Source organism: Rhinatrema bivittatum, chromosome 1 (genome assembly GCF_901001135.1).
Source record: "Rhinatrema bivittatum chromosome 1, aRhiBiv1.1, whole genome shotgun sequence".
In the NCBI taxonomy this organism is placed as follows: Eukaryota; Metazoa; Chordata; class Amphibia; order Gymnophiona; family Rhinatrematidae; genus Rhinatrema; species Rhinatrema bivittatum.
The window spans coordinates 535127415-535152948 of record NC_042615.1 but is presented as its reverse complement, the minus strand read 5'-3'; the positions used below and the strand labels follow the sequence as shown (position 1 = coordinate 535152948).

General features: G+C 43.9%; 1 protein-coding gene across 3 annotated transcripts in view; it reads left to right on the top strand.

The window, feature by feature from the left end:
- GLDC (glycine decarboxylase) overlaps nt 1-25534 on the top strand; it is a 192215-nt gene that overhangs the window by 111241 nt on the left and 55440 nt on the right. For all 3 annotated transcript variants that reach the window (XM_029614128.1, XM_029614136.1, XM_029614144.1), the window contains 4 exons: nt 2604-2709; nt 4235-4374; nt 17518-17598; nt 20446-20540. In XM_029614128.1, the coding sequence (XP_029469988.1) occupies nt 2604-2709; nt 4235-4374; nt 17518-17598; nt 20446-20540 (422 nt within the window). The remainder of the gene's footprint in view (nt 1-2603; nt 2710-4234; nt 4375-17517; nt 17599-20445; nt 20541-25534) is intronic.

Genomic DNA, 25534 nt, shown 5'->3' with positions numbered 1-25534 from the left:
ACTGGGGAGGCAAAACGGAGAGAGCACATCATTGGGTGGGAGAGAGGGAGGGGGATGAGAGGGCAGGGAGGCCAGGTAGCTTGATAGGAGATAGGGAGGGGAGAAGAAAGAGGCAGCGTAGAGAGAGAGAGGGGGGGGGGAAGGCAGGCAAGCAGCATCCGATAGGGAGGGGGAAGCATTTGGTGAGTGAACTCGGCATGGGTTGGACAGAATTCTGCAAGAGACAGTACAGAGCCCGAGGCAGCAACATGGATTACACAGGCAGAAGGTGGCAACCTGCATTGCTTGATTAGCTTTCCAATTACTCCCTCCTATTTGACCCGTCTCGTTTTTTCCTCAGCACCTCCCGTTCCATTTGTCAGTTTCAGCTCCCCACTCAATAAGTCCATCTCCTCCCACCAAGTCCTTTGTACCCCCAATTCTCTCTCCCTCACTCCCACTCAAATCTCGTCTCCAGTCATACTCCGGATCCAGTCCTGAATCCTTGCTGTCCCCCACCCCCCCACCAATCATTCTTATTCTGAGTCCCTGCATCCCTGAATCTTTTCCCATGTCCCTACTGACCCCCTACCTTCTCATATCCCTAAGTCTCCACCTCTCTCCCCATTCAATCCCCCCATTCCCTGATCTCAGCAACCCAAGCTCCTTTCCATTCACCAGCGTTCTACTCCCCACCCCTACCTTCCACCACCAAGTCTCTGCTTTCTGCTTGCTCTGCTCTGCTTCCTCCTGCCTGCCTTCCAGGCCACTTTAGCACCTCCTTCCTCCTGTGCAAGTCAAACAGCTGATCTGACCCGTGCAGTAGGCATGGTGGGTGGTGGTTTATATTCTGCTAGGTTGAAGTACCGGATCACCGGGCCCCACAATCCTGCTGGCTGGGCTGAGAGGAAAAGAAATTAGAGGGAGTCTGAGACCACACCAGTACTCACATCCTTGGTTCTCACTGGTTGGAGGTCACAGGAGCCGAGCGGGCAGGAGTAGCTGAGCAGTGGCTGTTCCTGAGCCTGGTGCAGGCCACCATGGAGGAAGATAGTGATTGCAGCAGCGAATATTCTTGGGGCTGGTTTGGGCTTCATTGGGAGCAGCTTTTCTTTCTGGCCTGGAACTTGCCAAATCATAGAACTGTGGCCTTGACTTTTTTTTTAATTCAGCCCAGCGTGGGGGAAGGTGTATGTTGGGGTGTGTGGCTTGTAGAAAGACAGGTGATTCTCCCCTCCCCCCGCCCCCATGCACTCATTGGGCCATCCAGCCCGGGGGCTTAGTGGAAGCTGACCTTTGAGTGCTGCCTTTGGGATCAGGGATGCAGCCAGGAAAAACATCAGAGTTGCAGTGGAGGCTTTTATTTTAATTTTTGACAGCCAGAAGACAAGAATTGGCTTTTTTGCTTTGTCTATACACGTAAATAGCATGTACTTGCATATATGCTATTTTTATAAAGCTCCAATATACATGCATAGGATTCAGGCATAAATGTATATGAAAAGGGGTGGTCTAGGGTCAGGGGCCAACAGTCACACGTATAAGTTGCTGTCTTATAAGGCTGACGCGGGTTGATTTGGCAACCTATTTGCGTATATTCACAGTCTGCTCATATTCTGGCGGGAGTGATATTAAACGTGTTTATTGTGAAGTACTGAGTAGGTGGAGAGTCGGGGGCAGATCAGGCTGAAGACCTAGCAGGGTCTCAATGACCTGCACATGGACTGGGCAAACTGGTGGACTCGTTGGTAAAACTGATAATTTCCTTCATGCATCCATGTTGGAAAATGTGCCAGCTAACACACGGAGTGGGGTAAATGCATATAAATTACATGGGCAAAATCTCCCCATGTATATCTTTACATCGAGTAAAAATACATGTGCAGAGCAGTTGCATGCCACTTATCTGGATAAAGTTTGACTCGTCTGGCTATCTTACTTAGCCAGATAAGTAGCAGTTTTAAGACTTATCCAGCTAAATAATGGCAAAACTGCCACTTAGCTGGATACGCTGGAATTTAGCTGGCTAACTTTAAAATCTGTGCGTATCTTTTGCATGCACACAAATGTTGCAGGATAGGTTTACCTGTATTGAAATTAATAACCCGTGCAGGTTACAAAATACTGGGGTAGATCTGCCTCGCATGCAGGTCTTTTAAAGTTATACTCCTGCCTTTTCTTTATACACATTTTCTGGGTTTTTTGCATGATGCATTAGTATAGCATTAGCTTACTGCATTGGGAGTTTAAAAAAAAAAAAATTAACTCGTGCATTAAATTATGCATTGAATTGCAGCACATACCGGTAGTTTTAACACTCGGCTAATTACATTGGCCCCATAGAAAGCATTGACAGCTGAGTGTAGCTTGGACTATTGTCCTGGAGAATGTACATCTAATGCTATAATTGCTTGTGAGCATGCATCAAACTATTAATATCTGAAGAAAAATATCACTAGTTGGTAGTTCATTCACCAGCATTTAATAGTTAAAAACTAAACGTGATGATTAACGAGAATGTACTACCTCCGTTGATTCGCCATGGAGGATTAATGTTCGGTGATGTATCAGAAAACCTTTACCTGGGAGTAAGGTTTCTAAAGCAACTGTTTTTCATGTTGTAGGCACTCTTGGCTAACATGGCAGCCATGTTTGGTGTCTATCATGGTCCAAATGGTTTGAAGCACATTGCAAAGAGGGTCCATAATGCCACGTTGATCTTGTCAGAAGGTAAGGCATCGCCCAAGGCACAGATAGGCAGGCCAAGGGCAACTGATACAGGGAGAGGGGGAAATGATTGCCAAAAAGGCTCAGGCTCGCTGGGTACAAAGCCATGTGATGGGCTGGATAGGATGCAGGAATGTGAGGCTTCCCTATCTTTAAAGTCTTGACAAACTGTCAGCAGCCCCTCAAAATATTGATTCAAATGATTGAGATTTTTATTATGCAAATCAAAGGTGTCCACTAGTACTATTCCAACATTTCATGGGAAAGACTAACAAGTCCACATGAAAATAGCAAGCGGTGATAGTGGCAGGATTCAAACAAACAACCCCTGCAGTTGTGTAACAAAATGCAGTGGAGTGCTGCAAAGTTAAAGAAAATGTAATTTGCAGCTCTGGGACTGAATTGCCTGACAGAATGCACTTTGACCACCTTTGAGAATGCAGTGCGAATGGGCTTAAGGGAGAAATGTGTGTGTACAGATGCTGCAGTGTGAGGAGCACCCTCTGCACGATCTCCTTCAGGGTCCACTCATTCATTGTGTCCCCTCAGGCCACGGAAGGAGGCTGGCAGGGTGGGGCCTTGGTGACTGCACAGTCCGTGGTACCTGCAGATGTTGCGCCTCCTTCACCAGACAGGAAACAGCTGTGTGCTGGGACCATGCACTTCCTTTGTTGCTGAGGGGAAAAGCATGAAGAGCAGAGCTATAATAAACACTATAGGGGGAGTTGGGCCACAGCTGTTGCCTCTGGTGGAGGAGGAAGAGTGGATCCTCTTCAGAGCTGCTCATCTGCATCTTTATAAAATGCATGGGTATAAGGAGTGATCTCTATACTGTATATAGGGCCAGATGGATTAAGCTGGCTCCCATTTTTTTTTTTTGTCTATGGGAAAATATTTAAAAGTTGATATTCAATGAGGTTTGTCCAGCTAAGATTGTGACTTAGCTAGAGAAATAGTAGGCTGACAAAATGAGGTGGCTGGGGCATTAACGGGCAGGGCTTAAGTTTATTCACCTCCTAGCTCTTTAGTATGAAAATGGTATAGGAATGCTTTGTAGATTACCTTGAACCAGATTGTCACTTTATTCAGTATAGCATGTGACCAAAACATTTTCTTCCCACGTTTGGAGGATTTGGTTTTTCTCAAGTACAGTACAGTGAATGGCCCTGTTTGGTTTTCAGTAACTAATGAAATGGCATAGCGAAAAACTTGGTAAATGGTCGATTTAAAAGAAAAATGCAATATTAAAGTTTTAGCTGGGACAGACTACATCCTCTGGTACAAACACATCTGCATTTTTGTAAACCATTTATAAGGAGCAGGTCTCGTACAGCAGTGGTGTGCCCTAAAGACAAAGTGACCCCAAGTTAGTAAATGCCAGGAGACACAGGAAATCTCAGTAATACCTATTCCAAAACCTTTAACACCAAACCCTGCTAATAAGCTTAGTGACTGTTGTTCTGACACACGTAATGAGAGAGGCTGAGAGAGTGCAGGAAAAATGGACTAAACTTGTTCCTTTATGCAGGGTTGAAGCGTGCCGGCCACACACTGCAGCACGACCTCTTCTTTGATACCCTGAAGATCCACTGCGGATGTGCAGTGAAGGAGGTGTTGGAGAGGGCAGCACATCGTCATATCAACCTGCGTATTTACAATGATAGCACAGTGAGTGGTGTTTTGGCATGTATGTTAAACGCAATGCATGCAGTCTGTCTGTGGACTTTACAATTAATGGATCTCATCTGGGATAAGAACATAGCATAAGAAATTGCCATACTGGGTCAGACCAAGGGTCCATCAAGCCCAGCATCCTGTTTTCCAACAGAGGCCAAACCAGGCCACAAGAACCTGGCAAGTACCCAAACATCAAGAAGAATCCCATGTTACTGATGCCAGTAATAGCAGAGGCCATTCCCTAAGTCAACTTGATTAATAGCAGTTAATGGACTTCTCCTCCAAGAACTTATCCAAACCTTTTTTGGACCCAGCTACACTAACTGCACTAACCACATCCTCTGGCAACAAATTCCAGAGCTTAATTCTGCATTGAGTGAATAAAATTTTTCTCAGATTAGTCTTAATTGTGCTATTTGCTAACTTCATGGAGTGCCACCTAGTCCTTCTATTATCCGAAAGTGTAAATAACCGATTCACATCTACTCATTCTAGACCTCTCATGATTTTAAAGACCTCTCATATGCCTCCTCAGCCATCTCTTCTCCAAGCTGAACAGCCCTAACCTCTTCAGCCTTTCCTTATAGGGGAGTTGTTCCATCCCCTTTATCATTTTGGTTGCCTTTCTCTGTACCTTCTCCATTGCAACTATATCTTTTTTGAGTTTCGGCAACCAGAATTGTACACAGTATTGAAGGTGCGGTCTCACCATGGAGCGATACAGAGGCATTATGACATTTTCCGTTTTGTTAACCATTCCCTTCCTAATAATTCCTAACATTGTTTGCTTTTTTGACTGCTGCAGCACACTGAGCTGACTATTTTAAAGTATTATTCCTTTCCATTGGTAACCCCTCCAAGAGAACGCTCTTGCTATTTATCTCTATGCAGTCCAATCTTAAAATCCAAGTTTTTAACCTAACATCTTTCCTAAATTTAGCCTACATTAGGCCCCATAACTGTTTACTTTATATTGTTATCCCCAGTTATTGGTATCCAAGTTCTATCATCCTGTTTACTGTAAGACAACAACTTTTTGTCAAGGTTATTGTTAAAATGTAAACCGACTTGATTAGTAATTCTGTTACTGGAAAATCGGTATATAAAAATGCTAAATAAATTATCCACTATGATGCCTAGATCTCTTTCCTGGGTGGTAGCTCCTAATATGGAACCCAACATTGTGTAACTACAGCATGGGTTATTTTTCCCTATATGCAACACCTTGCACTTGTCCACATTAAATTTCATCTGCCATTTGCATGCCCAATCTTCCAGTCTTGCAAGGTCCTCCTGTAATGTATCACAATCCGCTTGTGATTTAACTACTCTGAATAATTTTGTATCATCCGCAAATTTGATAACCTCATTCGTTGTATTCCTTTCCAGATCATTTATAAATAATTTGAAAAGCACTGGCACCAAGTACAGATCCACTGTACTTGGCACTCCACTGTTTACCCTTTTCCACTGGGAAAATTGACCATTTAATCCTACACTGTTTCCTGTCTTTTAAACAGTTTGTAATCCACAAAAAGTCATCGCCTCCTATCCCATGACTTTTTAGTTTTCTTAGAAGCCTCTCATAAGGAACTTTGTCAAATGCCTTCCAGAAATTCAAATAATAATAATTGAGGAACTATGTTTGTTATATTCCATCGCCTCACTGCGAGGATCCTTGTTGGTTTTTACTCTGTCTTTCTTAGCTGCCTTTCGTTACCCCTTCTCCCAGTTTGAACCTCCCTGTTAAAATGTAATTTTCCTAACTTAACTTGTTGACTGTAAACCGACATGATGTCCACAACGAATGCCGGTATATTAAATGTTTTAAATAAATAAAATAAATAAATACACTACATCTACCGGTTCACCTTTATCCACATGTTTATTAACCCCTTCAAAAAAATGAAGCAGATTTATTAGGCAGGAATTCCCTTGGGACTTTGTTCCATTAAACCATGTCTGTCTATATGCTCTGTGATTTTGATCTTTAGAATAATTTCCCGTATTTTTCCTGGCACTGAAGTCAGGCTCACTGGTCTATAGCGTCCCAGATCACCCCCTGGAATTACTGAATCTGGCGACCATCTTGTTGGCAGAAGGAAAAAACATCTAAAATTTGTGTGTTTCTTAGTGAATGCCTCCCAGTTCCTTTGTAGAACATTTCCCTAGCTTATTATAGAACTTCTTGAAATAGGTTATAAGAATACCTGCATGACTAAGAAATCTCGCTATCTGAGTAATACATGTATTGTTAAGCTATTATACACACACACACATGTAGGCACACAGTGGCTACACAGTCTAAACCCCGTGGAATATTTTTCACATTTTGTTGTCAGTGCATCAAGCTTGTATGCATTTACATTGTTTTTTTTCTACTCAGCTTGCTATAATCCACAGGAGACAAGACATATATGTATAAAAAAAAACAAAAAAATAAACCTGAAATCCAGCCTCTAGATAAGTCTCCACTCCCCTGAGTCAGTACTTGGTGGAAGCACCTTTGGTAGAAATTACAGCTGTGAGTCTGGGATAGGTCTCCACCAACTTTGCACACCTAGATTTGTCAGTATTAGACGATTCTTCTTTACAAAACAGTTTAACCTCTATCAGGTTCTTTGGAGAATTGGACAGCAATCTTCATCATGCCACATACTTTTCATTGGATTAAGGTTTGGAGTCTACAAGTCCATTCCCGGACATTTACAGTTTTGTTCCTAGGCCCCTCCAGTGTAGCTTTGACTGCGGGCGTCAGGCCATTGTCATTGCTAAAAAGTGAACTTCAGTCCAGTCCAGTTTCAGCTTTCTTGCAGAGGACAGCAGCTGGTTTTCCTCAAGAACATTTCTATACTTTTCTCCATTCATTGACAAGTGTCCCAGTCCCTGCCAATGAGAAATATCCCCATAACATGATGCTGCCACCACCATGATTCACAGTAGGAATTGTTCTCTGGGTGACGTGCCGTGTTTGGGTTTGCACAAGATGTAACATTTTGCATTCAGGCCAAAATGTTCTATTTTAGTTTCATCAGACCACAAAACCTTTTTGCCACATGGCTACAGTATCCCCTAAGTGTTCCTTTGCATACTTCAAATAGGATTCAAGGTGGGGGTTTCTTGAGTAATGACTTTCTTCTTGCCACTCTACTATACAGGCCAGATTCGTGGCATGCTTGGAATATTGTCATTGCATGCACGCTTTGAACAATCTTAGCTATGGAAGCCTGTAGTTCTTTCAAAGTTGCCATTGGCTTCTTGGTTACCTTCCTGACCAGTATCCTTGCTTGGTCATCCAGTTTGGAGGCATGGCCTAATCTAGGCAGTCTTGGTACCATACACTTAATTGTCTGGATTATGTTCCCAGGGTTATTCAAAGATTTTACAGTTAACTTCTTATATCCATCTTACACCTTTCTCTATTGAGCAGGATTGAATCAGCCCTAATGAGTGGGGTGACGTCTGGCACGGACAGGGACCCAGCTCTTACAAGTCACTTCTTTGTAAACCTTTCATTCTGCCTTCAGCTGAGCTGCTGCATAGATGGATTCCCAGTTTCTGCTAACAATTTTTTTTTTTCTACATTTTAAAGTCTGAAAGAATTTGCAAGTTTGCTGATTCCAAGTTTCACTGCTGCCTCGGCAACCCTTCAACAGAACTTTTCAGTTTAAAAAAAAAAAAAGGTATTTTTTAATAAAAGAATAGGAAAGATTAAGTCCAAAAAACGTTTGATAAGGTTTTCCATTGGACACCCCACACCATGTGCTGTTGCTTGGGTCCAGACCATGATGTGCTTAATTGCCCAAGTTGGGGCAGGACATCCCATGCCTGAAAGATGGGAGGACCTGAGAGCTGGGTCTGAGCTGGTGCTATCGGATGCTGTCATTCACTCATTACGACTGATTTCTCTTGCTGTCTGTGGAGAGCCCTGGTTACTGATGAGAAACTTTCTTTCCTCAGCTTTGTCCCCGAGTTCTTTTGACTGCTTCCTGGTGCTCATGGTTGGGTCTTTGCTCTGAAGTGCACAACCCAGCAGAGAACTGATATGTAAACTGCTTTGGGGCGGAAGGTGGTTCAAGCCCGAATAGAAATAGAAAAAATAGAAACGGGAACTTCTGAATTTATGCCATCATGTGCATCAATACAATTTAACATAGATGGGGCCAATTCACTTGGTGTGTGCTTTTGAAGGCGATTGGTTATGCATACAAACATACAACCACTCTATTCCATGTTTTTAATTCTTCATTTTCTAAGGAATTCTGGTAGGATGTGTGGATGCTTGGAACAATGGCTTTAATGCATTTTACTTCCAGGCTATAAAGCAATTAAAGGCATACATTTTAGAAGGGGATGTAGACTTTTTAGCCACTGTTTATCTGTTTTTGTGTGTATATATATATGCGCATACACACATACGCATAAACACGAGCAACACCAGATATCAAGAGAATAGTAAGCTACTACTGCCTCCTAGTTTTTTTTTTTTTTTTGGGAGGGGGGCCCACATCCTGACTTTTATTTAAATATGAGGGTTAGGGGTGTCAGGGTAGAAGCTTTTTAACATCTCATATGTGGGAATGAATGGGGGTCAGTGGCATGTGGTCAGGGCCTTCAAGAGATTCAGTGAATCCCCAGCCCATATGTGTCGCTACTGTTAGATTGGATAGGAATAAACCAAATCCCTGCTCAATCCGATCAGCGGCGACACACCTCGCTACACCACCCCGACCCTCCCCCAGGCAGCGTCTCCTGTGGTGGCTGGAGAGAGAGGATGCGATGGCTGCCAATGGACCTTATCCCGCTTGCGACCAAAGAGAGGAGGACGACGTGGTGGCCACCAGTGGACCTCATCCTGCTGGCGGCTGAAGAGAGGGAGGACCTAGCGCTGCCAGCGGATCCCATCCCACTGACTGCTGAAGAAGAGGCCCAGGCCCTGTGTGTATGTGTGGCTGGGCCAGATTCTGTATGGTGGGGGTGGGGGGTGGGGGGGGGGAGCCTGTGTGTTTATAGGTGGGTGGTGTGTGTGTGTGGCTGAGAGGCTGTATGTGTGGTGTGAGCCCCTCTGTATGGAGGATGTCTGTGGGTGGGTGAGAGACTGTGAATGTGTGGCTGGGTGAGAGTCTTTCTGTGGAGGTATGTGTAGGTGGGTGGTTGGCTGTGGATAACTATTTGGGTTGGTGTATGAGAGCCTGGCTGTTAGTGGATGCGTAAGATCCTATATATATGTGGATGAGAGACTGAGTGTCTGTGTGTGTGAGAGGCTGTGTTTAGGGGTAACTGAGTGAGAACCTGTGTGTGAGGATATGTATGCCTATGTATGGGTGAATGCCTGTGTGTGTTTGGGTGGGGGTGGGTGGGTGAGAGCCTGTGTGTGTTTGGGAGTGGGTGGGTGGATGAGTCTGTGTGTTTTGGGGGTGGGTGGGTGAGAGCCTGTGTGTGTGAGGATAAAGTTTGTACAGCTTCCCCTTCCTCAATCCACCTCAATCTGAGTGGCTGGAAATTGAAACATCCCAGGTATAAAGAGTTGGGACATTTTAAAAATCCTTTAGTTTCATTATTGGATGTTGCCTTGATATATCTGCTGTTTCGAAATTATATTGGTATTTTGAGAAATTTTGTAAAAATTTTTGAGGTTTTAATTATTGAATGTTCATCAGTGTTTAAATATTTTTTTTATTAGTATGGTTTTAATTTTGATATTTTTTTGTTCTTATTTTGCCTTTGAGGGTCTGTCTGTTTCTGTATGTGTGATTGAGGTGAGGTAATCTGCTAATGTATAGTTTCTATGTAAGGGTCTATAGCAGTCTGTCTTGTTCTGTTTTCAATAGAAGGTGTATTGGTCTTTTTTTTTTTTTTAATTTGTTTTTATTGTGATATTTAAGTATATACCATTGTATTGAACAGGCATATATAATAAAGTACAACTGGTTTACAAAACAATGTATGGTTGATCATTCAGTCATTTACATTATTTATCCGTAACATTTCGTCCCTCCCCTCCCCTTCCCTCCCTTTTATGATGAATGTGGAGATGAATGTTCCTGAGTCCAAACCTGCAGTGTTACTATACATCCTGGCCATCCATTCGTTTCTTCTCCTGCCAGTCCCGGAATGGTTGCTATATCTTCTGGCTGTGAGTCGCGTCTCGAGGCCTAGGGAACCTCATTTTTGCATGTAACAAGCTTAATTTATTTAACCTTGAATAAACTTTTTCTATTGAGAGAGGGCCAGTCGTCCATTCTAGGGCTATTTCACACTTCACTGCCGATAGGATATAGGAAACAAGTTTTCCCTGATCTACTGTAATATCATAGGGCAGGTTTAACAAGACATGCTCGGGTGTGAGAACAATCTCCGTCCCTACGATTTCTCTTATAAGTTGAGTAACAGACGCCCAAAATTCTATAAAGGTGCAGCTCCACCACATGTGGTAGAATGTGCCTTCCACTCTGCACCCCTTCCAACATCTAGCATCATAGGTAGGTTTATATTTGTGTATCTTAGCTGGTGTACAATACCACCGCAATAAAATATTGTACCTGTTTTCAGCTATTTGAGAGTATGGTGGTCTACGCTTTGTGTGATTAAAAAAAAAAAAAATTCCTCTGTCAGAGGATGTGCTCAATCTCTCTCCTAAGCCTGCATATAGGCTGGTTTAAGCTTTGCGTCCTTAAGGTAGTTATATACCTGGGAGATAGCTTTCTTCAAGGTATCTGCTTGATCGCACCATGGTTCAAATTGTTTTCCCTAACGCTAGGTCCCGCCCCACCTTCTGTTTGAAAAAAATGCCGTATTTGCAAGAAGGGGTACATATCGGTGGGTGATAGTTCATATTTAGTCTGCAAAGAGGAGAAAGAGACAAGTCCGCCTCCCCAAAGTTGGCCAAAACGCCTAAGACCCTTCACATTCCATTTGTGAAAGGAAGTGGAAAACTTGCCCATCGGAAATAGACTTAGTCTGTATACAAGAGCTATAGTAATATAGTCTGTCTCCGGTCAGTGGACCTTTCCACTTCTCCCACACCAGTAGGGTGTTATGAGTTGGGGCACTAATTGGGCGCAGAGGTAGGTGTGTGTTCTTAGGCTGCCGTATTAATGAACTAAGGGGAGTTTTACCTGATAAAGCTTGTTCAATAGTAGCCCACTGTTTCTGCTCCCCTTTTCTATTCCAGTGAAAGATGGCTCTAATTTGAGCCGCTGCATAATACCACTTCAGGTTGGAGACGCTTAGGCCTCCCCTCAGCTTAGTGTGATGCATAATCATTCTAGATATCCTCGGGGGTCTCCTCTTCCATATATAGGAGAAGATGCGTCTCTGCCAACTAGTGATCATGGCACTGGGTATGGAAATTGGTAGTGCCTGAAATAAGTAGCCCAAGCGAGGTAGAATATTCATTTTTAATGAGGTAATTCTACCTAACCATGAGAGAGAGAATTCTGACCAGCGGTCTAAGTCTTAATTTTATGTATGAGGGGTGGATAATTAAGTTGATATAGTTCTGTCAGATCTTTGCTAATATAAACCCCTAGATATTTAATTTTGGTGGAAGCCCAGTGAAACTGAAATTTCGTTTGTAACTCAGCAAGCTCTGGGATTGGCAACGTAACATTCAGTATTTCAGATTTTTCTATATTAAGCTTGAAGCCCGAGACCTCTCCAACGCTGTGTATTGCCTCTAGAGTTCCTTTCAGAAAAGTTGTTGGTTCAGTCAAGGTAAACAGGATGTCATCCGCAAACATAGACATTTTATAGGCCCTATCTATGGCAATTCCCTTAATCTGTCGGCTATTACGCACTTTGATGGCCAGGGGTTCTAGGAATAGTGCAAACAAGAGGCGACAAGGGACACCCCTGTCTCCTTCCCTGTTGGATGTTGAAAGCCTCTGAGTACACCCCATTGACCTTGACCCGTGCAGTGGGCATGGTATAAAGTTGTTGAAGCCAAGTTAAAAATGTATCCCCTTTAAGGTTTTGAAACAAGAAGGGCCAATGCACCATGTCAAAGGCCTTCTCTGCGTCCACTGATAGTAAAACCAATGGTATGGATTCTTTTCGGGCCCACCATATCCGTATGAACTAGTTTTGCCATTACACGATTCATGCGAGTCGCCATTATTTTAGCAAGTAATTTGAGATCTACATTTGAGGGAAATGGGCCTATATGATCCACAATTAGAGGGATCCCTTCTGGGCTTCCCCAGAATGGTTATCCCCGCTACATTAGATCCTGTCCTCAATTGTTTGCCATCCCTCAGTGAGTTAAATAATGTTCTCAAAGGTTCTACAAGGGATTCAGAAAATATTTTGTAGAATTGGGGAGTAAATCCATCCAATCCTAGTGCTTTGTTCGCCTTAAGTTCCCCGATCACCCGTTGTATCTCTAGAGGAGATATTTCCCTGTCTAGCAAGTCCCTCCTCCTGTGTGAGAGAAGGAAGGGTGATCTCAAGATATCTCTGGATTTGATCAAGGGAAATATGGGAATTTGCTTCATGTAAGATACCGTAATATTCTTGAAATCTACTGCGAATGTCTGGGGGTGAGGTTAATAAATCCCCTGCTGAATTTCTAATCGCTAGGATTTGGTTCTGTTTGCTTTCATTTCAGAAATCTGGCCAATAATTTCCCCGAGCGGTTGCTCCATTCAAATCTTTCCAAGTTCAGCTTGGATAATTGATCCGCCAATTCAGCTGTCATTAATACCCTCTCTTCCTCCCTAGCCTGCTGCAAGTGAGTGTAGGTGCTGGTGGAGAACATGCGTTTGTGATCCTGCCCCAGCTGTGTTATCTTTTCCATTATTTTTTGCTTGTCTTCTAGTTTAGAGCGTTTAAAGTAGGTTCCCCATGAAATAAGCTTGCCCCTTAGCACTGCTTTTAAACAGTCCCACAGTAGAGGGGGTTCTCCCTCATTTAGATTTAGGTATTCCTGGATAGCAACAGTTATTTGTTTACAAAACATTTCATTATATAATAAGGTGTCATTTAGTTTCCATGATCTAAAACCTGTTCTATCAGGGCTGATTTTGATTTCTTGAGTTACAGAGGCATGGTCGGACCACGTGATTGAATTGATGTCTGTACTCCCCACCCTTGCCATCAATGTCTTATCTATCAGGTAGAAGTCTATATGGGAATAAGTTTGGTGTGGAGCTAAGAAAAAGGTACAGTTTCTATCTAGTGGGTTCAACTGCTGCCCCATACGTCAGCTAGATTCCACTTGGCTAACAGATTTTAAACACTTCCAGTGTGGCCTTGATCCCTCAGGTGCCCCCTTAGAATTGTCTACCCTAGGGTCCAAGGTCATGTTAAAATCTCCTACATTTATGATCACGCCTTCCCCTTCTTTAACTAATAGTTTGTCTAACTGATCATAGAAATCCTTCTGGTTAGTATTTGGTGGGTAAACATTCAATAATGTATATGTAATTCCCTGAAATTCAAAGCAAATCAGCAGGTATCTACCTTGACAATCTCCAACTTGTCTGCGAATGATATAATCCTGCCCTTATCTAAATAATGTGCACACTCCTGTATATTTAGATGCCTGGCTAGCAGCGGAGAAGAATTTGTGAGCGAACATTGGCCAACTAAGCAAATGTTCATAATGTTTTTTAAGGTGGGTTTCCTGCAGGCAGATCACCATCACCCCTAGTTCCTGACTGTCTTGCGGAGAAGATGCCTCTTGTGAGGAGTATGTAGCCCCTTGACATTAAGTGAGAAGTTGTAATGCCTTCATGTATTTAGCCTTCACACAATGCTTCTCCGCTACTCTCTCAATGACATATCTATACCCTGATATACACTGCTTATCAACTGTATATTCATGGTTATGAACACCCATCATTTCTCCCTTAATTGTCCTCCCACCCACCTCCCTCCCCCCTCCCAAACCCCCATGTATTTGCCATAACCACTGGTCTCATCTGCAAGAGCAGATTCACCATGCGAAGCTCCATTGGCAGTGCTCTCAGGCTCCAGTTCATGCCTCCAGTTTCAATATGAGAATTGACCCATGTCCCCTGTATTTTAACACTGCCAGTTTTTAAACATTAAAGTCATTAACTCAAAAAAAAAAAAAAGAATAACCATTTGTGAGGGCTTATCTTTCTTGTGCATCCTCCAGTCGTCTGTGTACCGTTAGGTAATCAGGTTCTTCCCTCTTGATGAAGGCACTTCAGGTACAGTCCAGCTTTTCTCCATTTTTTTGCAGTGGACCGCTAGCATTCCTCCTCAATCGGCGACCTCCATTGCCAGTGCGGCGCCTCGGGTCTCTCTCGTTGCTGCAATAGCACGTTAACTTTGACCTGGAACCCAGCTGAAGTTAAAATGGCCGCTGCATCAGCCACACTGGTAGCTTTAGATGTGACGCCTTGAATAATCACAGCGATGCCCAGTGGAAACAGCCAGCGATACCAGAGATTCTCCTTTCGGAGCACTGAAGTCATTGGTTGGTATTCTTGGCGTCATTTAAGAGTGATTGAGGAGATGCCTGAAAAAATGGCTATTTGGTGGGTTTCCCACAGCCACAACAGCTGTTTCCAAGCCACGGCCAAGATTCTTTCTTTAATGGGGAAGCGAAGAAAACATGCTACTATGTCCCATGGCTGGTTTCCGGCACGGGGGCCCAGTGTACGATGTGCCCTTTCAATTTCAATAATGGGATGATTTTCAGGCAGGTCCCCATTCGATTCCTGTGATAAGAAAAATTTGCTCGGTGAGTGGACCACCTCCATGCACTCACTGTAAGGCTCGGTCTCTGGGATTCCTCGGATTCCTGTTCTCCAAATCTTCCAGTTTTGCAGTTAAATCCATGCTGGTTTGATGGAGGAAAGCCCCTTGTTCTTGTAGCTTATCCAGTCTCACTTCTTGGCCATCCAGCCAAGTATCGCATTCATCTACTCTGCACCCTATGTCGGCCATGTCTTCTCGGATTTCCGCCATCTTATCCATCATTTCACATTTATTATTTTTCATATCTTGACGCAAATGTTGAAACGGTTGTCTAAATTCATCGCGAGTAGGCACCGTTGAGTTGTGATGTATCTGGTCGCTCGTAAAATCATCCCCCTCCTCTACATCGAGACTCGGCATCGCGGCCATTGCTTTCTCTTTGGAGGGTCCCGTTCCATCTCCTCCCTTCGCAAATGAGAATTGCCGTAAATCTGTACCTCTGCATTTAGATGTCATGTATGGATTAGGAAGAGGTATCGATATTGACAAAATTTGCGTGTCTGGAGGCGGATGGTGGTCAATTCTCCTTTATTGCGCTAGGCATTCTGGAGCTTCAGAGTCAGGCTGCCATTCAGGCTTGTGACGTCACCGTCTCTCAGGAGGTGTATTGGTCTTCTAAGGCCTAATGTAGCTGGGTTCAAAAAAGGTTTGGATAAGTTCTTGGAGGAGAAGTCCATTAATGGCTATTAATCAATTTTACTTAGGGAATAGCCACTGCTATTAATTGTATCAGTAGCATGGGATCTTCTTAGTGTTTGGGTATTTGCCAGGTTCTTGTGGCCTGGTTTGGCCTCTGTTGGAAACAGGATGCTGGGCTTGATGAACCCTTGGTCTGACCCAGCATGGCAATTTCTTATGTTCTTATGTAATATTTATAGTGCTACTCGTTCCTGGGTAGGATTGTTGCTGTTTGAGTCCTGACAGTGTTTTGATATGGCAGATTTGTCTCTTGGGGTAAACTATAATCTTGGCAGGCTGTGTTTAATTTTCATTGGATTTATGCAAATATCCAAAAATACTGTATGTGAGCTATTGAGACAACGTAGGTCTCATCTTTAGATGTGAATGTCTCTGATCTGACATCTGAAGAAAGGACTTTATATAGTTTTAAAAGCTTTAGTACAATATTTTTAGGTACATGAATTTTCTTTTAATTTACAGGTGTTTTAGGCAGCATGGCTTGTGTTTCCTAAATAGGAGGTATATTGCTGTTTTAGAGCCTGATGTTATTGTAGTGATGCCTTTTCATCGATAGGATTGTCACTGTTTGAGAGCTGGCAGTTAATGCTGTTTTTGACATGGCAGGTTTACTATATTGTAATTGTTTGTTCATGCTTTGAGGGTCAAGCCCAGGTTACATTACATGTTACAGCAGGCCTAATTCCAAATGGTTTCCAAGGGATTGAGACTGCTGTAGGCAGGTGAGCGAGACTGAATCCTCTGCTGTAAATGTCACCGCATACCATTGGATGGGGGGTGCCCCACTTGTGTACCTTTTTGGCTGGCAGAGAAATTCTGTATGGAGGGGTTTTAGGCCCCCCACACTAACTTTTTCTAAAAACTTTGAAGGCAATACTTAACAAGATGAGCGATTAATCATTTAACTTTAGGCCTGTATCTTCTCTGACCAGACCTAGCTGGATAAACTTAGGCCCCCACTCCTAGAATAGCCCCATACCACCACCTTTTTATCCAGTTAAATTTTAACTGGTGGGGCAGGAATTTTAAAACTCAGTTTGTCCAGGTAACTCAGCTAGACAAAGCATTTTGAAGTCCACCTCTGTGTATATTATTTTTCTAAAATTACAATTTTAACTTTTGCCTCGTGTGCTCTGCTAGTACTTTCTTATCCCTTCATGTGTGTTACAGTAGATTGACAGAAGCAGTAAGTTATGTGGAGACCTATTGGTTTTAGGTGGTTTTGAGTAAATATCCAGTCTCAGCTGGAAGAGGCCTTATCTCCTTCCTCCCCTCCTCTCCCATCCCACTGAGTTTAAGCAATTGCCTAAGGCTTTAGGATGAGATGAAGGAAATATATTGGGATTCATTTTTGTGATGGCTGCATTCTCCTAAGCTCTAAGGGAGGAGTTCTCCCACTTGCTCAAAAAACAAATGGTGGATTTACACTGAAAACCATAAGTAGTTTGATAAGTATTAATGGAGGTTTTGTAAAAACTAATCTGAAAGGTATAGTGGCCTAGAAGACCACAAAAAAACACATCTACCTGAAGTGAATAAATTTTTATCTTGTCTGTTCTAGCCTCTTAGGATCTGGAATGTGTATATTAAAACTGAACATTTTTAGTATACTTAAATCTATCCTTGGTACCTCATTGATAAGTATGGTGCAACCATCTGCCCTGCTTGGCAGCTTCAAATAAATTCTTCCTGTCTTGTCCCTAGCTTGGAGTGTCTCTTGATGAAACAGTGACGGAGAGAGACCTGGATGATTTGTTATGGGTCTTTGGCTGTGAATCTTCAGCGGTAAGTAGAGTATGGCATGGATCCTGCTTTCCTTTAGCAATATTCTATTAAATGCTAAGGCAATATTTTTGATGGTCTCTTGCTGCCAGGCAATGCAAATCTTTTTTGGTTATGTAAAAATGCTGCATGGGTTTTATATTAGCCGGCAGCTTTGTGTTGCTGATGGCAGCAAATCATTGTTCAACATGTAAAAGTTATTTCCTTCAGCTTCTATCTGGTGATGACCACCTTCTTCGCCTTCCAAGGGCCATCGTATTTTCAGTACATGAGCTATCTTTCTGAAAGTCCACCTTTGCTCGGCAGATAAGTGGCTTCATGTCTCCCACGCTGACTGGGAATCCCCAAACTGCCTGTACTTCTGACCCTCTACCCTCTGGTTTGGAAGCTCCTCTGACTAATGGACAGTGGTTAATTTCTGATGTCACAGTATATGAGCTGAATCACTGTGTGTTCACTTAGCATGGGACGCCTCAGGTACTGATGGTAGGGTACATGAATGATGGTCAGTTTGGCAAGGCATTTCTGTGGATAAAACAACGCTCTACCCTCGAATAGCCTTTGAGAAAATTGCCTGCTCGATATGTGGATAAAAGTGTGTGCTGCCTTGTTCGAGCATCAGTTTACTTTGCCTGCGCCGAGGAGCTTTGGGGGCAAAGTTGGGGAAGAGTTTGGACATAAGTGCCCATTTTCCAGCATGCACATACATTTACCCCCAAAATCTTTTGTACACAATAGGTGTAATTGCATGCTGGTGGGCTAATTTTCAAAGCGGATTTGACTTGCACGCGTGTGCTGCCATTTCTAATCTCTTATGTAATTTTCCTGTCAGCTCAGCTGTGGAATAACGCAACTGACTTCCATATGTGGTAAGAGACCACCACTGAAATTGACCATTGGGACTCTTACAGAAATGATCAGCAGGACTATATCGGGATATTACTTGCACCCATCTTTTTCTTTTTGAAAATCTAGCTGCAGAACACGTTTTTATTAACAACAAAAAAAAAACACCATGGAGAATTGAGAAACTGGATTGGCGCCATGCCACTGTTAGTGGACTGATGGAAAGTTGTACCCTTCAGGGTTTATTTGCTAGAGTTTTTACAAGCAGCGCATCAGGAGAAGCAGCGATGAGGCCTGGGAGCGGAGCTCTTCTCCAGTGCTTCCCAAATTGTAGCTGGGTGGTGGGGTTTCTAATATTCCTTATTTTAGTTGCAGCTTCCCTCTCTCCCTCCATCCTTCCTCACAGCACATGCTTTTTGGTTTGTTTTTGACCCAGCAGTTTCCTCCCTCTCTTTTGTTCTTTCAGCCCAGTTAAAACCAGGGTTGGAATCTTGTGCCATCAGTCTTCATTTGCAAGCACCAGGGCGTTTTTTTCCCATTTTATATCCCACCCCTGATGTATGTACTCTGGTCATTCCAGTGATGGTTCGGGCCTAGGGGACTTGCACCAGGGCTCCTCCTGGAACTCAGCCATTTTGGGATTTGAAGCTGACCATTGTTGCCCTTAAGCAATGTCCACAGTTTCTCCCTTCCCCCTGCTCCAAGGGTTGAACACTGCCTTCACAGCTGACCTGGGGAATAAAGGACCCAACTCGGGTCAACCAGGGACCTTCCGTGTGGCAGTGCACAGCACGATCACGGAGCCATCTGGGCTAGCCCATGTACTATTCTAAACAGGAAGTTTGTCGGGAGCCGCAGGGACCAAGAGTTCTTCAAGCTAAGCTCATACTAGCCATTTCCTACCACTGTTCTGAGGCTTGTGTGATCTGATGGGGAGAGGGGCACATAAGGTAAGAGAAGGGCTAAGAAGGCAGAGGCAGGGAAAGAAGAGACACTGGGAGGGGTAAGGAAGAGGGCTAGAGCAGTTGGGAGGACTGGAAGATGGTGGGATGGAGGCTTAAGGAGAGGAAGATAGTGACATGGTAGATTTAAAGGAGTGGGACAAGCTAGAAGGGAAACAAAGTACTGATGGATAGTAAAGAGAAACATTGAAGACGAGGGAAGGGAGATATGGTGGAAAAGTTAAATGGAAAGGATAATCAGGAAAAGAGCAGACTAGACTAGATGAAAGCAAAAGACAGGACGAGGAAAAGCTCACAAGACTTTCAGTTTTGATGCTGGAATGTCACTTAAAGGAAAGTACACACAAATATTGTAAATGATTGCAGCATATTTTTAAGATGAAAAATGTGCCCTCAATGTCTCCCTGAAGTCAGTAATCCAAACTTGGGCTATCTGATACTGCAGCCTGTGGGGGTTGTCCCTTTGGCCCCAAAAGTAGCAGGGTGGGAAGAGTGACTTGGAAATAGCACAGGGGGAGGAGGGGGGTGATCACAAGGAGAGATGAAACACTTAAATATGGAGCGGTGAGAAGCCTGAGACAGCCTGTCCACCCTGAAGCCGAGCTTGAGGTGAGAAATAGGCTTTGGGTTTACGAGAGCCCATAATCTTGCGGTCTTGGTTCTGAGGGGATCCATTGCCAATTTAAGAACCTCTGCACTAGTACTTGTGCTGTGCCAGTTGGAGCACCTTAGTGTTGGGAAAGAGCAAGGGGATGGTAGGGAGGTGAGGGACAGTCAAGATAAGAGGCTTAGTAGGGAGAAGGCAATCCAGCATATCAGGGGGAAGAGGGTGCAGAAGATTAGTCGTCATCCCAGGCATAGTTTGGGCTAGTTATGGCATGGATCCTTTAATCAGACAGGGTTTACATTCTGGAAAAGGCACACTGAACCAATCAAGTGGTGCAAAAACTCCTAGCTTATTGTGGGGGATCATGGCCTTTCCACATCAAGTAACTTACCATCCAAGAGCCTCACATTTTGTTTTTTCTTCTTACTTTAACAGGAATTGGTTGCTCAGAGCATGGAAGAGACCAGAGGCATCCTAGGTACTGCATTTAAAAGGACGAGTGAATTCCTGGCTCATCCTGTGTTCAACAGGTATGGGCAATACAGATAAATGAGTTTTGCAGTCTTACAGTGCATGAAAAAAACCTTTTTCACATTCTTTCCAGTTTATAAATAAGTATCGGGCAAACCTGTTTAGATTTATATGATTGGATTTTCTAAGTGTGCAAAACCAGTGCTTGAGCTATTGGTCACATTGCACAGTTATTGTAGTCATTTATTACACATTTGTGCACTGTATTTAAAGTGTAACAATTCAAAATTGAAGGTGCAGTATCCCATCCCCTCACCCCAAACAAATGAAATAAAATTCACCTAGTTTAAACATTTTCTAATAAACTTAGTGATTCTGAAAGATGCCAGTTTACTAATGTAGCAAACACTAAATCCTCCATTCATAAGAGGTGTGGTACAGACAGCAAGCTTCTTCACACTGTGCTATCAGTATATCTCTCAGAAGGTAGGGGAATCTACTCCAGACTTCTGTCTTCAGATTCCGCCAGTACTGCAAGTTGCATCCTGGCATTTTGCTGTCTGTTTACCGTCTCTTCTGGTGTATACTGTTGCTAACTGGATGGTGGACCCTTGGGCCAGCCTGGCGGAATGGAGAGCTCTGCCGAAGAAGGTAGGCCGGGAGGCGGAATCACAGCGGATGGACAGATGGAGTCTTCACCCTGGAGATCCGAGATCCCCCCCCCCCCCCCCCCCCCCGGAGGAGCCCGTAGGGATCCGGACCGCTGGGACTTAAGTGACGGCAGCGAGACCAACGGAGAATGATGGAACTTCACCCTGGAAATCCAAGATCCCCCCCCCCCCTCAGGAGGAGCCTGTAGGGACCAGGAAAGCTGGGACTTAGGAGACGGCAGTGAGACGAGTGGAAAGACGGTCCGAAGGTCGAGGCAGGCAGCAGGCACGGAGAGACGGAAGCAAGCCGGGGTCAGAAGCCAGAGAAACAAACCAGAGGCTGGATCAAGATCCAGAGAAGTCAGTTCAGGGTCAGCAGGAACGTAACTGGAACGCAACTAGACACTCAGTAGAGAGACCTCGTTGCAAGGCAGCTCCATGCAGGCAGACGCCAGCTTAAATACTTTGCCGGCATCTGACGTCAGCTTGGGGGCTGTCCAGCACTTCTGGGTGCTGGACCTTTAAATCGACGTTCCTCGCGCGCGTGTGCGCCTACGAGGGGGCGGAGTCAGCAGCGGGCCTCGGTGGCTTCTCCCTCGTGGAGACGCCGCTGCCATGCGGCCTAGAAGGCCCGAAATGCGGCGGTTCCTGGAGCCTGGAGCGGGGAGAGGCAGGTAAGGACCCGGTTGCTAGTCTAGCGACTGGGACTGCAACAGTACCTCCTCCCTTACGCCCCCTCTTCAAGGGGCCTGGTTTACTAGGATGAGCCAAGTGGAATTGCCGCAAGAGAGATTTGTCCAGGATGTTGCGAGCAGGCTCCCAGGTGTTGTCCTCAGCACCACAGCCTTCCCAAGCCAGCAAGTACTCCCATCGACGGTTGAAGAAACGAATGTCGAGGACCTCCCGAACCTGGTATGTGGGATCCTCTGTAGTAGATGAGACCACTTCATCCGGAGGACGTCGATGAAATCGGGAGAGGACTACCGGTTTAAGGAGGGAGACATGGAATACGTTGTGGATGCGCAGCGTGGTAGGCAGGAGTAAGCAATAGGATACCATCCCAATACGTTCTGCCACTTGGAATGATCCACAATATTTAGGCGCTAGACTCTTAGAAGGCAGCCTGAGGTGGATATTCTTTGTGCTGAGCTAGACTCGATCTCCCGGGAGAAATACGGGTGCTGGCCGACTATGTCGGTCGGCATGTCTTTTGGCTGTCCTGGCCGCAGCAGTGAGCTTATCTTGGATGGAATTCCAGAGTCCATATAACTGCTGAGCCGACACTTGGGCTGCTGGTGACGGTACGGACACAGGCAGGTGTGGAGTCAGCAGCGGGCCTCGGCGGTGTTTCCCTCGTGGGGACGCCGCTGCCATGCGGCCTAGAAGGCCTGAAACGCGGCGGTTCCCGGAGCCTGGAGCGGGGAGAGGCAGGTAAGGACCCGGTCGCTAGTCTAGCGACCGGGACCGCAACATATACATTGCACCCCTCTATAAACAGTCATTTCTACGAAAAAGTTAGTACATAAGTCGCAGCTTTATATAAGAGGCACCTCTTCATACAGAGACTGTTTGCTATTTAAAGTACTAAATTAACGTTTATTTAAAAAAAGTTTATTTAATACATATTTTACACTAAGTTAATTTGTTTTGGATTATTCACACTGTGCCTGGATATCACTGCCTAATCAGATTCAGTTTGTGAGACAAAGCTATCAGTCTTCATCTCATGTGTCAGAGTCCAGCTATCTCAGCTGTAAGTGTCATCGGGACGTAGTCATCGTTGTCTGACTCACTGCTGTTTAACATATTGCCACCATCACCACCATCACTCCCAGAAGCAGACGAGATGAGACCAGCTATCTTAAAGCCTGCTGTTTGTTGTCACAGAAAATGAATTCCACACCTCACTGACCCATTCCACCACCTTGCTAAACAATGCATGTCTCATGTGCCCGGTTGTGGTGAAGCCATGCTCACTGTCTGTCATCCAGGATTCTCATAGACATCGCAACACAGCTTTGAAGCTATAGTTAATGTCAATGTCTAGTGGCTGTAGCATCTTTGTCATGCTGCCAGGAATGATGACTGGGATGCAGTTGTCTTGATTCTATTCTTGACCAAATCTGTGATGTGAGCCTTCATGCTGTCCATCAGGAGACCTTTCTTTTTGTGAAAGAATCCATCTGGTCGCTCAGGGAAGCATCTGTCAAGCTATGCACCCATCATACTTTCGTCCATCCAGCTTTTAACATTTGTCCAGGTGGAAAGGGACCTTTAGGCATTGTCTTTCATTTAAGTATTATAAGTGGCAATTTGGTCCTGTTGGTGCAGCAGACCAGCACACGGTAAAGTGAGACTTCTCGTGGCCTGTTGTCACTCTGTCTTCACCTTTCTTGCTTTTGCTTCTTCCCGTGGGTATGTTGTAGGTCAGTGGGACTTCATCCATGTTGACAATATGATTGCTACTGACATGCTTGTGTATTTCTTTCTGGTCAAACTCCTGAAAACTTTCAATGTTTTGCTGGAAATCATGTGGCAGCTTTTGACACCTCATTGTGCAGGCTCTGATTGCCAGCTTTACTTTCATGAACCGGAAGTACCAAGATGGATCACCTGCAAAGCTGACCACGTTCATTTCTTTCACTAGTAACTGGACCTCAGAGACACCTGTATTGTTGATAAGTCATATCTTCTGCTCACTGCTCCAGGACCCACCTGAGCAGATGATCTTCCAGCTGTGGCCAGCGCACTGTTTTTCCATGATCAGCTTTCATGTTTTCTTCATTGATCTGAACACGCTTTCAGCTTTGCACCAATCACGGATTTTCTCCTGATGTTGAAGTGTAAACAATCACCTGAGCTAAATAATTCCAAATTATCTATAAAAAACTGAAAATCAGGTTGTTAATACAAACAAACACACTTTAAAATCTGTGTGCTAGAAGTCTAAGTAGTAAGATGGGAGAGTTAGAATGTACAGCAATGAATGATGAGATAGACATAATTGGCATCTCAGAGACCTGGTGGAAGGAGGATAACCCATGGGACAGTGCTATATTGCAATAGGGAAGATCAACTTGGTAGGAGTGTATAATTTTGTCCAGGAGGGTATAGAGTCCAACAGGATAAAGATCATGCAAGAGACTAAATGCTCAGTAGAATCTATATGGGTAGAAATCCCATGTGTGTTGGGTAAGAGTATAGTGATAGGAGTATACTACCATCCACCTGGACAAAATGGTCAGACAGATGATGAATTGCTAAGAGAAATGAGGGAAGCTAACCAATTTGGCAGTGCAGTAATAATAGGAGATTTCAATTACCCCAATATTGACTGCGTAAATGTAACATCAGGACTTGCTAGAGACAAAGTTCCTAGATGTAATAAATGACTGCTTCATGGAGCAATTGGTTCAGGAACAAACGAGAGGGGGAGCAATTTAGATTTAATTCTTAGTGGAATGCAGGATTTGGTGAGAGATAATGGTGGGGCCACTTGGCAATAGTGATCATAACATGATTAAATTTGAACTAATGACTGGAAGGGGGACAATATATAAATCTTCAGTACGAACACTAAATTTTCAAAAGGGAAACTTTGATATGAGGAAAATAGGAAAAAACTGAAAGATGCAGCTGCAAAGGTTAAGTGTACAACAGGTGTGTTCATTGTTTAAAAATACCATCCTAGAAGCACAGTCCAGATGTATTCCACACATTAAGAAAGGTGGAAGGAAGGCAAAACTGTTTCCAGCATGGTTAAAAGGTGAGGTGAAAGGCTGTTTTAGCAAAAAAGAAACCATCCTTCAAAAATAGGAAGAAGGATCTATCTTAAAATAAGAAAAAGCATAAGCATGGTCAAGTTAAGTTCTAAACACTGATAAGGCAGGCTAAGAGAATTTGAAATGAAGTTGGCTGTAGAGGCAAAAACTCATAACTTTTTAAAATATATTTGAAGCAAGAAACCTGTGAGGGAGTCGGTTGGACCATTAGATGACTGAGGGGTTAAAGGGGCTCTTAGAAAAACTAAAGCCAGTGCAGAAAGACTAAATGAATTCTTTGCTTCTCTATTTACTAATGAGGATCTTGGGGAGATACCGATTCCGGAGATGGTTTTCAAGGGTGATGAATCAGATGAACTGAACCTGGAAGATGTAGAAGGCCAGATTGACAAACTAAAGAGTAGCGAATCAGCTGGACCGGATGGTATGCACCCCAGGGTTCTGAAAACTCCAAAATGAAATTTCAGATCTATTAGTTAAAATTTGTAACCTATCATAAAAATCATCCATTGTACCTGAAGACTGGAGGGTGGCCAATGTAACCCCAATATTTAAAAAGGCCTCCAGGGACAATCCGGGAAACTATAGACCAGTGAGCCTGATTTCAATGCTGGGAAAAAT